General features: G+C 39.7%; 1 protein-coding gene across 3 annotated transcripts in view; it reads right to left on the bottom strand.

The window, feature by feature from the left end:
* The window catches only part of LOC141796926 (serine/threonine-protein kinase WNK1-like), a 28290-nt gene extending 11140 nt beyond the window's left edge, over nucleotides 1-17150 (bottom strand). For 2 of the 3 annotated variants that reach the window (XM_074678263.1, XM_074678266.1), the window contains exons 1-6: nucleotides 16939-17150; nucleotides 14058-15313; nucleotides 3627-3799; nucleotides 3136-3356; nucleotides 1374-1531; nucleotides 75-163 (exon numbers count right to left, since the gene is read on the bottom strand). In XM_074678263.1, coding sequence (XP_074534364.1) covers nucleotides 75-163; nucleotides 1374-1531; nucleotides 3136-3356; nucleotides 3627-3799; nucleotides 14058-14846 — 1430 coding nt within the window. In that variant the 5' untranslated portion in view covers nucleotides 14847-15313; nucleotides 16939-17150. Of the gene's footprint in view, nucleotides 1-74; nucleotides 164-1373; nucleotides 1532-3135; nucleotides 3357-3626; nucleotides 3800-14057; nucleotides 15314-16221; nucleotides 16601-16938 lie in introns of those variants that run through there. The other variant, XM_074678265.1, reaches the window with a different exon arrangement.
* Nucleotides 17151-18309: the final 1159 nt, after the last annotated feature.

Raw genomic sequence — 18309 nt, 5'->3', positions numbered from 1 at the left:
TCGGAAAACAACAGTGATTAAATATTCTATTCCCTGGAAAGCTACTTCGATAAACTTCTCGAAAAGCTAGACACCTCTCATCCTTGTTCTGACGAATACATCCCTCGATGATCTCCTTTACTTCAGGGATGGCCACCTTGTCGAAGCTGCCTGGCTTCACACCCTACATGAAACACAGAAGACTAAATGAGAATGGTTCTACATCTCATTGAATTTTTTTCCTACTTTACATACTAACCCATAGTCTTTCTCAGCAGATGACACAAGACAGATATCAAAACAGTTTTTATCTGACATAGTTCTATAAAATTGATTTTAAAAGAATCACAATAGGAAGAGGGGTTGTCTTTAGAGAGATGCAGGCCACAGAATAAATCCAAGAAATCATGAGGGTGGAATTTAAAATATACAGAATGCCACATGATGTATAAAGGAGGGTAAAAAAAAACAACAGATGGCAAGAGGTGTTGAGTCAATACGGGAGGAAACTGCATGCTGCTGAAGGTAAAGTGAGACTGAAAGCTGAGTTGAGCTGTGCGACAGAAAAAAAAACAGCTGATATCCCAAAGACATGATACTGTTAAACCAGAGCATGCGATGTGACATGAAAGTAGACTCAACAGCATAAAAACACTTTTTCTTCACTGAGTCAACTGTGTGTAGTGCTCTGCAGTACAAGCTATTTGTGGATTATAAGGAGCGCTAAGAAGGCAATACTGTAGAAGTAAACAGAAAAATCCAGCACAAAACTCACGTGGCAGGGACTTTAGTACTTGTACTTTGTAGTTAATAATAAACTAAGAGTAATGGTATAGATTTTAAGGCACATGATGTAGATAACAGTCTATGAACAGGTTCAACCTCTTTATCTACAAGGTTGCAGTATGAATCATATCAATGACTAGTCATTTCAAAAGTAAGCCAGGTTCAGTTGCATGAATAAGACTATTACTATGTTGTTTCTTTGTGAGTTAAGGCCCTTCTGGCATCATCACAAGACTTAACCATGAGCTATTTGAGAAACAGCCGAACTATGCATGTTCAGCCTCTTATCACTGATCCAAAAGTTAAAGCTACAAGCCCACCAACACACAGGAGTATTCAGACAGACAGAAAAGAAAACAGTATGAGGTAAGCAAGAAGGTTTGACAGTGTCAATAACATTTTTTTGTAGGTTGTCTGAGTTTTTCTTCAGAAGATGTTTTTTATTTTTTAATCGAATCATCTTTGTTTCACAAAAGTAGATAACTAAGATGTAAGAAATGTGTCAGCTGGGGTACAAAAACCACTCGGGGCACTAGCCTTCTTGGCACATTGGTAGAGGTGAAGGCAGGGCAGAGGTGGGGAAACGGAGGACTGAAAAGTGGACTTACGCTGGTTACTCTGCGGTAGATCTGTGCAGCGTTCTGGCACTCTGAGTACGGGTACTCTGAGGTGGCCATCTCCAGCATGCACATTCCAAAGGCATACACATCCACTGACTCGTCGTACTTCTCCTCATACATCTCAGGCGCCATGAACTCAGGGGTACCTTAAATCAAAACAACTATTCAGAACTCTGGAACCCCCTTACTGATTGAGTGGGCTTCTCACAGCCCTCAGTCCCTCTGCTCCTCTAACCCATGAGGGGTTGAGGAAGAGGAGGACGAGAAGAGTGACCAGCCTGTTGACGCCTCCTGCTGCTGAACCTGTGAGGTGAAAGTTGAAGAGAGAGAAAAAAAAGGGGGAGGAAAGCAAAAAAGAGACAGAAAACAAAAAAGGAGGGAGAAGCTGGGCTCAGTTAGACCGTTGAGAAGAAAGCACTTGTTTGTCTGTGTAAGACCATAAAATGTGCAATACGTGACTGAGGCTTGCCAATGTGCAGAACACACTTGTAGACTGATATTAATTCAATTAGCATTTTTGGAAATAAGATTTCAAATGAGGCCCCTGAGAGTAACCGTCAGTACAGACTGAGTACAGACTGAACAAAGGAATGCCAATGATCCATGCCACATGATAGGACTAGCTATGGAAATAACTTTTGTCAAGACCTTACAACCTTATTAACATTTACTTCCATTGTACACTCACCTTTTGAAGTTTGACTTACCTTCTCCTTTTGACCTGCAGGAGGAAACTGTTACATTTAAGGCTGAGAGAAGCAGGTCCCATAGCTAGTAACTCTACTCAGCAGTGTGTCTATGCACATTGGCAGAATTCTTCTCATTAATCTCTTTACATCTAATCTCAGGTCTTACACAGAAAAACTCTTGGTTATTTTGGTTGGAAATAATTTTTTGATATTGGTGTGTTACAGCACACTGTCACACTTACCAGGCCCATAAAAGTTCATACTTACTCAATGACCAGCAGTACCCTATTCATTCCAAACAGCAGAATGGGGCACAGCTGAAGCTAGAGCCTACATTTTAAGAATATGCCCAGAAATGGGGGAAAAATCAAATAAAAATAAAAGAAACAAAAACACAAGGGGTACAGGCTGACAAAGAGAAGGGGGGGGGGACTCCCTGGACACAAAGATTCTGCGGTCCTTCAATATCTTAAGAGACAGTAAGAGACACACACTAGGGGAAAAAAAACCTGTTGAGGCAAACCCATAGAAAGAGATGTTAAACATTATTGATAACACTTTCAAACAGACCACATATTTCCAAACCACAGAACAAAGACCAGTCTAAGACAAAAACAAAGGCCATACCTTAAGCCATGGCCAAGTTAGCCTGCAAGAAGGCATGACATCTTTTTTTTGTATAAAAGTGATAGTCATATTTAACAATATGAGAAATGTTAGGCGCTACTTACAGTCAGTAGATGCCTGGAAAAAAACACCCTCTCTTTTTTTGAGAAACATAGAACAGAAATACTCTGTGCAGAAACTTGATAGAGTTGCAATGTAAATGCAAAGACAGAAAGCCTTGTGGTTATCTCACATAGATCACCACAATATTTGGCCTCCATTTGAGCTGTGGTTTGAGAGACAGCTGAAAAGCTGTGGTCTGTTTTTGAACCACACCATCAAGGAAATGACCCTCTTTAACACAATCAACTTCAATACAAAACATGACCTTGGAAGCAGGGACTGTCCCACTGCAGGACAGAAAGTGAGAGGTGGAAATGGCATTGGAGTCGTACCTATAACACTCTTTGCAAATGATGCACGCTTTAGCGTGGCCAGCCCCAAGTCTCCAATCTTCACTGATCCTGTCGGGCCTGTGATGAAAATGTTGTCGCACTTCAGGTCCCTGTGGATGATGGGGGGAGCCCGAGTGTGAAGAAAGTGAAGTCCCTTGAGGATCTGTCGACACCAGCTGCGCAGCACTTTAATTTTCATCACCTTGAACCGCTTCAGATATCTAAAATAGACAGAGCATAATTTTCATATTTATCTTGAGAAACACAGATCAGGTGATGTAAGAACATGTTAAATTTTCCTGTAAAAGTCTTGATTTAAGCACCTAACATGAGCAAATGCAAATATATTGATTTCAACTGTTGAAATAATGGATCTATGGCCAAGTTTCATATTTTAACATGTTAGATTGCACTGGCAGTTCTTGAAAAATCAACTGATTTGTTGAAGAAATGAAAGTGTTCATTGAGGCTTTATTAAGTCAGAAACTCACGTTTTGAGTGTGCCAGATGTCATGAGTTCAGTGACCAGTACTATGCACTTCCTGCCTTTGGAAGGTCCCTCCCAGGAGTCGTAAAAGCGGACGATGTTGGGATGCTGTAGCCCCTTTAACATCCCAGCTTCCTCCTTAAAGCGCTGCCTCTCTGTCTTTGAAAGCTTACGATCCTGTAGGGAAGAAAGAAAAGGAAATAATTTAACTATAAACATGACAGAAGGCAGATTTATTGATAGAGCTACACAGTTTAATTTGAAGGAATGAAACAGTACCAGAGACAAAAGAAGAAAACAAGCTTGTACACCTACTGACACTGCTTTAACTGTTTCCCAGATATCTAACTTTAGGGCTTCAGCTACAAAGGAAAAAATCTTATCTGGACAAAACATCACTATATGTGAGAAACTATAACATTCTCAGATGTAGAAAAATTCCCAGTTCATACAACTAGAGATGGGTACCAAATTAGGTACTTTTATAGGTACTGACTGAGAAGATAGTACAGAGTATTGATTCCCATAATATCAAACAGTACCCTGTTTAAATGCATCCTTGTGACTGTAAGAAAGTGGAAGAGTAGGCATTTTTCCATGCTGGACATGAACACAGTGTTGCAAGTTAATATATTGAAGAATAAATATGTAAAATTGAAAAACTATGAGATTTTATTATTAAAAAAAATCAATATTTATTATTTCATAAACATGCAAAAGTACCGAAAAATTGGTACGGATCGACACCAAGGTACCATGCATATTCTTTCAAATGTGAAAAGTACCCAATCCCTAATAATAACTACTTGAAACAGAAGGTAAATCTGGTCAGACTCATGCTTCAGCTATGGGAAAAATGTTTTATCACTGCTAACATTATAAACTGTGAGAGACTGAGATGCAAATGAATACTGATGCAAACACCGCCTGTTGTCTGAACAGGGTAATGAACTCAAGGGAACAATGTATGGTAGCTAAACGATTAATGAATAACAGAAAAATGTCTGCTGAGCTGGTCCCATTGTTTGTCCAGTGGGATTTGAAAAGACTGATATTTAAATAGGCATGAGCAAGAATGCCTTTCAAGGGTCTGCGAATTAACAAAAAACTGGAATGTGTACAGCCGCCCTGCTCAAGTTTCCTGACTAATTCCTGGTGTGACCTACATTCACAGCAAACCCATACCAGCAAGACAAGCCCATTTAAACCATGCAGCCACAGGCCTCCCTGAAACCCCTGGAGACATGGACCCCGGCCAGACTGTCCAGGAAATTCAGCCCATTTGTAAGTGGAGAGAATCTGCCCTTTGTATGAGATAGAGAAGTTTCCAGGGACTGACATTTCTTCGAGACTGTAATACCTGATAATGCTAAAGCTTTGAGGTTTGTGGTTAGATGCATCCAATTTCTAATGTCAAGTTGGCCCAAACAAATTCAGAAATAAAGGGGAACTGTGCAGGAGCACAAGGCGAGAAGACAGTGAAAAAGAGAACAAAGTCAGGAAACTACAGGAGAGGAAAGATGGGAGTGAGATGGAGGCTCCATCGTGTAGGTGGACTATAACCTACTTTCCAGAGCACTGATTTTGTGGGGCTGTGGTTCGACTTTATCTTTCAGCACAACATATGCAACGTCATGCACATTCCCCATCAGTCAGTCACCATTTGCATCCTCTGCACTACTAGCCTTGGGGTGTTCAGCCCCCCCAACCCCCACAAATACCAAACTACTGTACTACTCACAGCAATTTCACTTCTGGCACAAGTGAGATCTCCTTTAAATGTTTGCCCCCAACATGTCCAGGCTAGTTTACAAACTGCATTCTTTTAAACAGATAAGACATTCACCTGTGAATCTGACATTTACTTCAACTTCTGCAACAAAAAAGCACTCCAGCTCCTGTGAGTGGTATTTGCAACACTGTGTGGTCACAAAGTGATCAGAAACAAAATGAGAAACAAGAGGGCATGAGGGAGTCATCACTGCTATACAAGTTGAATGTTTGCTGTTAAAAGAGCTACAAGGACTAGCTTATAAAAGTAGCAGAAGGGTGAGGACATTTCTGTTTAGCAAATCATTTCTTAAAGGGACAGTTCAGTTTTTTTGAAGTGGGGTTGTATGAGCTCTATGTGACCACTAAGGACATTAGATACAGTAGGAAGGTGTCTCCTCTCCCTCAGTAAGGGGCCGTTTACACGACAACGGTGTTAGGGTGAAACGCAAAAGTTTTGTTGCGTTTCAGCCTCGCGTTTACACGGAAACGGTGTTTCTGCCGACCTAAAATGTAAACTTTTGAAAACGGCCTACAGAGTGGGATTTTTCTAATACGCTCCTCACACCGTTGCCGTCTAAACAGTAAGCCGGCGTTTTCAGCACTAGCGCTGCGCGGAAGGAGACATGACCAGTGAGTTAGGTCCGGATAAATGTTTATATTTCCGAAGACTTAATGCACTTAAAAATTATTCTATGTAGCATACTCTTAAACTGTGGTATTACTTTTTGATTTTAGTTCTTGTAGGCAGAGAAAATAGCCTTTGAATCTGGTAAGGTATTTCCCTGTTAGCGTCTATTTCCTCGTCAGCATCAATTACAGTCTGTGTCTTACTGAGGGAGAGGAGACAACTTTCTACTGTATCTAATGTCCTTAGTGGTCACATAGAGCTTATACAACCCCACTTCAAAAAAACTGAACTGTCCCTTTAATACTAAAATGGCCATGTGCTCGAGGATAAAAATAAGATGAAAAGCAAAAAAAAGGAAACAAATCAAAGCAGCTCTTACACAAGGGAGAATAAAGACAGACACCAAGGTGAAAGCAGGATAAAACCACTATCTCACTGTGGTAATAAAAAACAAAAACAAAGAATAAAAAGTCTAGATGATTAAACAGAAACAGTGTGATAAAATAATATTATTACACAGTGAAAGATTAAAAAGAGCAAAGGGCGTTGAAAGCCATTAAACTGAACAGGTTGTTGGGTGAGCACAGCGAAGGACAGGAAGGAGTGCCTGAAGTGATTACTTTTATGTCCGCTGACTCTGTAAGGAGATCAGAAGGGTCCCGCAAAATCATTTTGTCTGATGAACGACATTTCTTTCAAAGACTGGAATACAGAAAGAATACAGAAAATGTTGAACCAGGTTGTCTTCTCATATCTAATCAGACTGCGGTTGTAGTTCATAGCCTGATATATCACTTTGAGGCTCTTTCATTGATTCTGTCAGGATCCTTTTCTGTGCTCTGTGGTGTCATCATATTTGTCATACTGTTTCATGGGAGGGGCGGTGATTGTCCACAAATTAGGAAACATATTGGGTTGGCACTCGGAGGGGAAATGCCAGCTGCACATGAGTAACAGCAGCTTTGGCAGAGGGTTCATGAGTCAGCTCACTAAGGAGCTGAACACCAACGAAGCCTCAGATTGACTGTTGTTCAGATATAACTCAGCTGTAAAAAAATCTCTTCCCTTCTCTAGTGAGTTTAAAGTAAGACAAAGAGTAAATAGGAAAAATATACTTGTGCAAATGCATGAGATTGACTGTAAACAAGAAGTTTAAATTCTTAAGCGCTCTATCTTTTAAATCAGATCTGTCAGCACTTTGTTTTGACTCCTCTGCAGATTCAGCAGCGCATTTATCAAAGATCACGTTCCTCAGTGCTCCAGTGCAGTGTCACACCCTCAACAAGCTGATGCAGGTGAAGCCAGAGTTATTAAAATTATATAACTTCTCAGTCTAAACAGATGATTCATAAATACCGACCAAATGATTAAAAGATGGAACAGGTTCTATACACAAGACAACTGAGACCTTTGTCCAATCTCAGCATTGAGTAACTTCAAGTTGAATAAAGGTGTATGCAAGAGCAGCTCAAGAGTCAAGATAACCACATCCTGGAAAACACTCAATCTGTTTAAACTGCTCAACTCAAGGTTCAAACCAGAGCGATAAATTTAGGTCTATTTGGATGTTTTTGTTCAATAATATGACAAGATATGATGCAAGACAGGGGTAAGGGGGCTGGAGAGTTAGTTCAATGTGACCTTTGATCAATTCATCAATATTGTGCTCAATGACAAAATCCAATTCAAGAATTCAGAGAAAATTCTATTTTATTCTATACTATTCTATTAAGAACTATGATGATCTGATGTTGCGGTTTGTCTAATGTTTTTATGAATAATATACAGCCATATAACACAGCTCATTACATGGAAAATCAATCTGAACCATGATCAGTACCATATAATCAACATCATGACATGAAATGTTTCCAGCCTCTGGAAATAAAGTCTATAGTCTGTTTCTACTGTATCACCAAAGCAAAGATGAAAACGCTGCTTCCAGGCAAAGGCCATCATAAATAACTCAACAAGCCTAAAAATAGACTGAGTGAAAAAAGCCTGTGATCATGCCAAGGCCTGGCGCTGTCAGGTCCCTGCTCTGAAGTTGGCTCTGAGGTTGACACTGAGGGTTAGATTTGGCCCGACGGGTAACAGTGGTGAGAGTGTGGGTAACAGGGAAGGGCCTGAAGGGAGAGGACATGTTTAATCAGCTACACCTCATAATTTTATCCCATCGATCACATTAAGTGCATCATATCTGCTGTGAGTACAGAGATTTCTGATGTTCAATATCACATAAATATGTGATGCCAAATGAAAGATGTATTAATATGTAAATCTCAGAGCCCATCAGCAAACAAGGTTACAACCTTTCAGCCAAGACTGTGCATCACTGACGTCTGCAAAAAAAACCCCAAAAAAACTCTTTCATCATTTCTTTCCTCCTGGGTAAAGTCTGTGTGTCCATTTGTGGTGAGTGTAAGTTGACAGTAAATTGTACAGAGATTGTACGCGGCAGAACTTATAAAAAGTTTAAATGCAAGCATTTTAGGTTCGTCCTCAAGAGGTACTGACTTTTTAAATGCTCGTTTGCAGAACTGAGGTAAGATCAATACTTGCAGGAGGGTTCAGGAAGTCGGGGTTATCTAAGAACTGATTGGCTTTCACAACATAACATCAAGAGGATTTGTTACTCAACTAAAGTGTCTGATCTTTAACTGATTGTTAGCTACACGTCCATGTAGGTATCTGTTTAAAGAGAAAAATAAATAGTAACTAAATTACCACTAACAGGAGGCAGGATGTGATGACTTTGAATTGTGTTCTGTTTGTTTTTGCACTCCACTCACTAGGACCACAAGTGTACAACAAAAACTAGAACTAGAACTAGAACTAGGGATGTCCCGATATTACATTTTCACTTCCGATATGATACCGATAATGCAGCGTTGAGTATTGGCCGATACCAATATTAATCCGATAGGATATCAGCATTAAACATGCATACTTTTATTACTTATTTTGTAGTATGTCTGTCATGTTAGAAAAGGTTTGATTAAGTGATATTATTCAAAGAACAGTAGTCAACAACAGTAGGTATGAGGAAAAACTGACCCATTTATTATTAACCAATGGGTAACAGAAATTTTAACATTAAACATAAGAAAATACTAGTAATTGAATAAAATAAAGAATAAATTAGAAGACCCAGAAAATAGCCTAAATAAATCAGGAGTGGACTGCTTACATCGGAGTGCTTATGTCGGAGATTTTAGATGCATTCCAATATAATCTGATACTTGTTTTTTGCTGATATCGGACCGATATCTGATATCAATATCAGACTGGGGCACCTCTAACTAGAATTGCGAATGCTTAAAATCCAGACCCCTCAGCACAGTCTCTACAGTTTTGTGACCTTTTACATAATTCTTACAGCAGATACCTCCTAAGCCAATCCAAAAACAGATGTTTCTGTCATTTCATTAAAGAAAACTATGATCTAGAATGATCCTTTCAGCCTAGTGTGACCTACAAAGGCTCCAGTTGAGTGAAAAAATACTGTTAAGCAGCTCCAATCAAAGAACATCCTAGCCAAGATGAATGCCTCAACTCCAGGCCTTCTGGTATGTGCATAAATTTAATCTACAATCACCTTAACATACCGAAAAGTAACCACCAAACTGAGCTTTATTGTTCACAATTTTTATGTGCTGAAGATGTACTTGGTTTTGAAAGTACATATTCATTCCAAAAATCTGGGTCAGTGATTCAAAATAGATTGAAGAACTTTGAAAGTTCATAACCTCCTACACAGATAGTCATATGAAAAGCAGGCCATAAATTCTGGGTAAACAGTTATGTGTCAGTTCATCTTTGTGCTCTTTTTGTAAAGCTGTGGTTATCTGTACCTTTCATAAAGTGACGTACAATAACAGGCTCATTCCACTGAAGTTCTTTCAGTGCATCAAACTGTAAATGTAGGTCATCGAGTCAAATCCACAGCCCATCACTAACCCACAATGACTTAGGCAGAAAAAATGCTGATATTTCTAAAATAGCAGGAGGGATAGTTTGCTACTTGTATTTTTAGATACAAAACAGCACTGATCATTTCTCCTGTTAATGGAAAACTGTACAAGCAGCACAGTGTGGCAGATTAGTCTGTTTGATTTTTTAATTTAAGGGACTAATAAGTACTGATCTGTAACTCATCAGGACATGTGTCATCATATTTGTTGCTTCTAGCACTTAAAATTAGCCTCGCATGTTTAAAAAGAACATCTTGTGTTACACTACTCTGTATTAAAGTGGCACCAACAGCAGATCTTCACTTGCCAGCCGGACAAGCAGCTTTTTAAGGGATGCCCCAGGTTCTCTTCCTCAACTTTCAATGTTTGGCTCCAGTCAGAACTGCAGAGGAAGGAGCTGGGGAGGCAACGAGCGGAGGATGACAAAGTTAAAGATGGATGAGTGAGCGAGAAAGGGGAGGCTCCTACATTTATTCTTTTTTTTTTTCTCTCCCTCGACTTCCTCTGTGCGGTGACCTACTTATTGTTCAGACATGCCTGCAACGTGAGATCCCAAACAAATGTGTGGGTTCAAGGGTGGGTGAAAAAGGGTGGACGCCGAGAAATCCTGGGACGATTGCAGACAGATGGCCTATCATGCTGACAATTTTGGACATTCTAAAATGTTAGTCATGGTAGCTTGAGGAAAAGAGAAGTAAAGTGGTTTGAACATCAACCCGACGCACTGGTCTGAAGAGACAAATCTTAACTACTTCAGAACTGAACAAAACACGCAGTAACAGATTCACCTCAGATCATGACAGCACACATTTCAAATAAATGACTAAAATTCAGTCAGTCTCAGTTTTACTTTAAGAAGTGACAAATAAAGTAGATTTAATCTCACAACACTTAGATTTTAAATTTAAAACCTAGTCATACTACATAAAGCTTTCAGGAGAGAGAACCTGTTGGACCTGTTGCAGTAGCAGAAAGGCGAAAAGAAATGGCTGCTGCTTCCAGATGACACTAGATTTCACTCTGAGCAGGCAAGTGGAAAGGCTGATTACTTTCTGCATCACTGATCTGGCATCAACAGGAAACAAAACAAGAAGTTAATCAACTGATGAGCCTCCACTCTTTTCTTTAACTATGAAATTTAAACATCGCTTCAGGTAAAATCAGTTTGCTTCAAGGAAACTTTGCACTGTTTATAAAATGTCAGCACAAAAGTAGAAAATACAATTTTTCAGGTGTCAAAAACCTCTGACAATGAGAGACAATGTCTGTGATTAAATGAAAAGACACTGAAGACTTAAGATTATTCTAGAACAATTATTACATTTTCCTCAACATGTCCTAAGGATGTATGAACACTGTCACTGTAGCACAGGGTTGATCATGGGACAGCTTTAACAAACATGTGGGAGGGGATTTCAGCTCTCGTGTGTAGCTTAACAGTTGGAAACTTTTGAATTTACAGCAAACAAAGGGGGAAGGAGTGTCAGGTTACATTTTAGAATTGAGAGGAGACCAGGACCATAAAACTAAGCAGCTACTCATCCAAATGAAAGCACTGTGATGAATCATTTCTTTGGCATTTCTAAGGTAATCCTCAAAAGAGAAGTACTTAACACGTATCCATTAGTGTGATTCATCGTCTACAAAACAGAAGGCCGCATTTATGACTTTTCTGTGTTTCTTTTATTTTTAATCAGCTAGTTCTTAGGAGGTCATGGGCAAGGGTCGTTTCCTTTTTGATAAAAAGAAAAAACTACCTCAGTATACAGCCAATCAATCAAACGCTTATTCCATTAACCAGAAATCACAAATTACTCAGCTTCCTCTTCAAACATGGTACAGACATAAACTGAAAAAGAGATAGCAGGGCCGAGTGTAATCCAAACAAGAACAACCAAAAGGAGAGTAATTTATAGTTTAAAAAATTCTTTGTTTTGTAAATGCTCAAAAAAGTCAAAGAGTTCAAAGGGTTTGAGGAGGCCTGATCGTTTAGTAGCAGGCCAGACTTTTGCACTTCATACAGGAGATTCCTCCATGAGGAATGTGACCCATTTTGCATTCACACAGGCATTCAGAGCAGGAATGCACTGAGCATGCGCTTGATTCGCTGTGTGTGTGTGAGGGGGGAGGGGCACGTGTCTGTAATCTTCACATTGTTCTGAAACCAGAGTGCATGCAGAGCGCTGGTTTCCTCTGCTGTCGTGTCAGGCCTTCGCCTCTCATGGCAGGGTAAAAGCGTGACAGTAAAAGCAAACATTCACGATATAAATGAGGTCAGACTTTGCTGTGGGCCATGGAGCTACTTTCACTGGACCGACAGCAGGGCTACAGTTTTTTTTCACTAGCAGTTAAATCACTTATTTTTGGTCTGATGTAGGATTAACACAAAATGATGATTTTTTCCACATACAGAAGCATTAACTTCATGGAGAAATTACATTCAGTAGTTAAATTCAGTGACTATATTAAGGTTCAAAAAGGTTAAAGACAACATATAGATCTGGTTGTGTTTGTAAAAGATATGTCACTTAGCCCATAAAACTACTGATTTAAACTATAACACTGGCAGTTTTTCCTGAAAGTTTTACAGAATTTCGAACCATTCAGGATTAGATACACTCCCTAAAGGGCTTCGTGTATCAAGCTTAGTATGCCAGAAGGAAAGATATTGTACTTTGTTTTCATCTGTAAGTGCAAAAATGGTTATAGGAGGTAATTGCCATAAATACATGATATGTGTTCTGCATGGGTAGAATTGATGAAAAAGCAAGGCTAACCCTGAACCTAGTCCAATGTGATTTACAGTGTATGATGTGTCACCTAAAGTAAAGCTGTTTAAATAATTAAGCAAGCCTTTGTAACTTTGGGCATCTACTAATGCAAGACACTTCTTGCCAATCAGATTTAATCTGAAGTACGACTGTTTTCTGCTGCTTATTTTACTCCTCCCAATACTGATTCTGATTCCATGAATGATTCGAGGTACTCGATTACAAAAATTACTTGAGTAATTTTCTCCGCCTCGAGGAACCGTTCAATTTAAAAAAAGATCAAAGAGTGGTATTTCAAATAGAACTGAGGCCATATTAAGAGAGTTTTCAGACCCCTCAAGCTACCTCTTTTACAAAATAGCAACTAGCAACAAATCTAGCTTCTTTTCTGGAGTATGGAGACGTATGCGTCATTCTACAAAACGGGTGCCATTTGGGTCCGCAACATTTGATGAGATGTACAAGGCACAAAAAATGTGTCAAAGTGTGTTTACAGATTTTGGAGCTACCAAAGCAAGTGCTCTTATTGACATGCTGTATCAGAAAATTATATTTCTTAAAGAGAAAAAAAAATATTTGAAAAATAACTGCTCTTTAACTAAACAAAAATGTATTTTATCCGATTACTCGATTAATCGATGAGATTTTCAGTAGAATACTCGAATACTAAAATTTTCGATAGCTGCAGCCCTAATCCAGACTAGAGTGTTGCTCCACACTGTGTAGCACCTCCTAAAATTAGTGTGTACCAAAAGTGAATAACATGGCCCTGCTTAATATTTCCCCCTGAAAATGAAAACTAAATTAAGTGCAACTTTTGATACAAAGTGTACAACTTACAATGTATGATCAAGTTAAGACTAATTACTAATGACTAAAAAGTCAACCAGAACAAACAGTTGATTTTGAGTGGGCTGAAAACCATGTTTAGTAAAATCCTGCAGAAATATAGCATGTAAATGAAACAGGAAATGGCCAGTATATCTATTTTTTGCCTACAAATGCAAAACGAATCACTAAAAGGGAAATGCTGATCTTGTGTCTCAGATAGGAAGTAAAAGTGACTGTGGCTAAAGCAAGCCTGATGTGTAACAGACCCTTTACTCTACTTTAACATGCCTATTAAGCCTTGAAAAGGAAATGGACTTTATAAGAGGGGATGCAAATGCTTGAAGGGCAGTCATGCAGTCATACAGTTTCAGTAAAAAATACCCATAATAATCTAAATGACTATTAAAGGCTGATTGTGATAGCATTGACAGACAGTAATTGGTGTAATTCATTCATACCTGTAGCTCACACCAAGCCACCTCCACTGTGGTCTCAGTGTCCAAGCCCTTGTAGACAGTCTTGAAGGAGCCACGTCCGATCTCTATGTCGAACTTTAAGAAACGCCCATCAGGTGATGTTCCCACTGCTTTGGTCTCTGCCTCTTCGATATCTTCCTGAACTCTTTTCTCAGCTTCTCTCTGCTCTGCCTCTGCTCGTGCCTTGGCAGACTCCTTATCTCCCTCTTCACCTTCTTCTTCATGATGGACCTTTACCTCAGTACTGCTTTCAGGTTCTGTTTGACTCGGCGCTTCTGTCCCCAAGCATGGTGCAGATCGGGCTGCGACCATCACCTCTCCATCAATGATGTCTTGTACAGTGGCAGGCTCCTGCTCTGAAGGCACAACATTCACATCTGGTATTTTTACATCTTTTCCTTCTTGTCCTCTTCCACTGACAGCAGACTCCTCATTAAGCGCTAAGCTTGGTGCAGCCCTTGGCAAATGAGCAGAGGGAGCAGCCTGTTGCCGCTGAGGAACTGCTTCCCGTACCCTTTGGGGTGCAGGGATGGGGATCTTGCTGGGTAATGGTAAGGCCAATGCTGTTGCATTGGAATCGCTGATGACACTGCGTCGCAAGAAACGGTGTTCAGGGTTACATCTGTCACGTTCCATAGTGTGATGCCGGCGTCTCACTTCTGCCGGCCGGCATTCATTCACCATTGAATCTGAACCAGAACTGGGGCCATTTCCACTCTTCTGAGGGGGAGCCAGGAACTTCACCATTTTGCTGTCTGGCTTCTCCGACATCCCACCACCCACACCAAGAGAAAGGGGGTCCAATAATTGAAAAATTAAAATAAAGGTAGTTCCATCTCTTTCATATAAGCTTCTGAAAGCAGTGCTGGTCTACTTTTTGTTTTGTTTTTAATAAAAAGGTAAAGTTGTGCAACTTTTATTTTAGCCTTCTGCTTCTCTTGTCCTAAAGACAGTCTTTATTTATAAGGTCCAGGGACTGGAGGTGTAGGATGGGAGGTGTTCTCTTGTATACAGTAAAGGATTCAACACCACAACTGGAAACAGAGCGTTGATGAAGATACACAGGTCCCCTCAAGTCCACATCATCCATCCTGTAAGACACAGGGTGCAGCTTCTTCTCAGCATAAGGAATTACTGTTGGGGAACAAACACGCACAGCCTTCAACAGGAACCCAATGTTCTACTGTTGGCAAAGGCAGACCTGCCCGGCACTCTGAATCTGCCTGGGTCCAGTTTCACTGCAGGAGAAAAAAAAGAGAAAACCATCATGTCTCTGAAGTAACTAATGCTATGTCAAATGTCAACAGTATTTGTAACACAACAACAGTGTTCGCAAGTGCAATTTACAGTACACACTGAGATAAAAGCCACTGCTTTCATGAAAGGCATTGCTGAGAAACAGTACTGATGGTCATCATGAACTGTCTCTTAGGTTGGCTGACAAATGCATTTCAATAAACTGCACACAATCACTGTTTCAATGGATGATACATAAGAGATGAAAGAAATGTCATGTCACAACAAGTAACAGGGGCATATGGTTGCAGAAGCTTTGATACCAGTATGAAAACAGGAAATGTTTCTTTTTCTTTCAGCAATGCCTAGTGACACCTTTCATCTATAAGAAGTACATACAGATACTGAGGTGCAACTATTTCCTGTGGCACATATTCAAAATGCATTCCATAGCCCTGCTGTAGCTCATGACACACTAACCCACAATTGCCTCCCATTTAATCACAAGTTAAGTAGGAACCAGCGTTTACAAACTAATAACGACACATTGTAAACTTGAAACTCATACTCTGCAAATTAAGTACGTGATAACCTCTGAAAATTGTATCTGTGTATTACGCCGTATCTAAAATGTTTACAAAGGTACTGACCTTGCAACATTTAGACTGTGCATGTAAAACTCGTTTAGAGAGATGTAAAACGGCACCAGTTATGTTTTTAACCTGCAGGCGGAAAATGGTAATCTTGTGATTAACTTGCCATCCAACCCTGCGATGTTTGCAGCCATTACCAGCGCAGGCAACCCCAACGTCAGTACCAAACCTTGTGAGTTTAACAATATTACTATACCCAAAACAACACAAGCGAAATTGAACCGATCCTTTATTAAATATAAACTTATTGTACGTACCCATTTCTTCACCGCTTGATAAGTGAAACCACAGGTATTTGAGATGGCAACATCGAGCATACAAAGCAAGGAGGAGCAATGGCTCTTTGTTAGCTTGCTAACGAGAGTAGATAGCCCAGAGCTAGTTAGCTGACGTTAGCTGATCCCTAACTGGAGGAACGTTAACCAACGATGAATCCACGTCACGTCTTTTTAAATATATTCCACCCCACTGCCAGCGTACAGAAAGAATTTAATAGATATATCACGCACCACACATCGTACGACGTTTTACATATATGTGTCCGATGGTAATTAAGATCTGCATTTAATATTTATGGACAGTTAGTCCGCATCGGTACAAGCTGTGCCAACCTACTGGGTACGTTAGCTCAGTGTGACGCCGGTTGGAGAGCTATCTGGTAGTGACAAATAGCGCCACTACTGGCTAACCTAAGCTAGGCGGGTCTTGCTGAGGGCCTAAAAAACATAGACCCACCTCCTACCTGCCCCCATTCAACCAAACGTTATCTGAAACGTTGACAACAGTAGCACGTTTTTATCGTTACAGCTCACTTTTTAGTCATAATTTTAGTGCTGACTTTCAGGCAGCTGTCAGCACAACGCTGGCGAGTTGCTAGCTGCTGTCCGCTGCCTGTCTAGTTTTGCTAACAATTAGCAACATAGCCTCTCATGTCCTGGCTAAAGTAGAGCGGTGCCGGGTGCCGAGCGACCTACCTATATTGTATCCACAGCACAACTGTCAACCATCAACGATGAAAGGGTCCTCGGCGTAAATCCGTCTCGTGTTTGAAATAAGAAATACATGTAACCCTATTATCCTTAAATGTTGACAGATTCAATAGAAGAACATCCGTAGAGGAGGTTTGAGGTGCACCGACAAACAGGCGGCGCAGTAGCTACATATTGACGAAGAAACGGGTTTTTCCGAAAGCGCCTGCGCCTGCGCCAGTGAAGAATGACCTCATAACCATATCACACATTCAAACATACAAAAATATAAATCATGCTGAAAGTCATGCCATCCGTTTTACAGATTTAAAGATGAGGTGCGCTTCCTATCAAATGCCAATGGTGTTTCAGGCAAAGACAAAAATATGGGGAAAAAAACAGACAACACAGACTCCAATACCTGGTACATTATGAATTAATGCTCATATGTGCAGAATCTCTTAGTTATGCTAATTTATGATGTTAGTGAATAAACATGAAAAAGGTTCGTGTGCAACAGTTTATTGGATCAATATGTTTAACAGCAATAATGCAGTGCAATTTTTTATTCGATATCCAGTTCAATTTCACTTGTCTAATTTCTCTCATTTCTTTATCTTATTACCTTAGGCGCTGTCTTTTTGCATTTGACTTGACACCTTGTATCTTGGGTTTTCACCTTGACACTTTGTATTATTTAATTAGACAACTGCTGCTTAACTTTGTATTTAATCTATTATTTACTTACTAACGGTTGGTATTTTGCCTTCTGTTTTTTTTTTTTTTTGCCTTCACTTGTTTTCTACTGCTGAGTAAGTCACAGTCCTCTCGACGTGTATTTGAGTGTTGTTAATTATACTGATTTTTGGAAACGCAAAAAGATTTAGCGTTTGGCTTGACTGTATCTGTTTTGTAAAATTTTAGAATAAAATCCTGACTGTTATTAAGCTATTTTGGATGTTAAAGGTTTCACAAAATTGTATGATCATATTATAATTAGCTGGAGACCCGTTGAAAAAAATATACGATTTGGTCTGGAAATAGATTTAAAATCGTTATGTCTACAGGGCTTCTTCCTTCGTTCGTTTGTGTTTCTGGCGATAAAACATGTTTTAGGAAAAGCTGAATTATTCAGAAATTGTAATCAAATAACCCATTTTATTTGTATGTTAAGAACGTTGAAGAAATGCCATTATGCATTAGACAAGACAACACTGCCCCCTGCTGGTATTTGTTGTCTTAACAACTCTTGTTAAAGTAGTTCATTTAAACTTTAATGAAATATTGGAGAACGCAGAATATTCACAACCTAAAAATGTAGGCAATTAAAAGAAAGATGGACTAAACGCATGCATTGGTGGTAAAGTCAACGTGAAA

This window comes from Halichoeres trimaculatus, unplaced genomic scaffold (assembly GCF_033239565.1).
Source record: "Halichoeres trimaculatus isolate MK-OKI-2021-1 unplaced genomic scaffold, fHalTri1.1 fHalTri1_scaffold_10, whole genome shotgun sequence".
In the NCBI taxonomy this organism is placed as follows: Eukaryota; Metazoa; Chordata; class Actinopteri; order Labriformes; family Labridae; genus Halichoeres; species Halichoeres trimaculatus.
The sequence above is the reverse complement of the archived record's forward strand: the minus strand, read 5'-3'. Positions and strand labels throughout refer to the sequence as shown.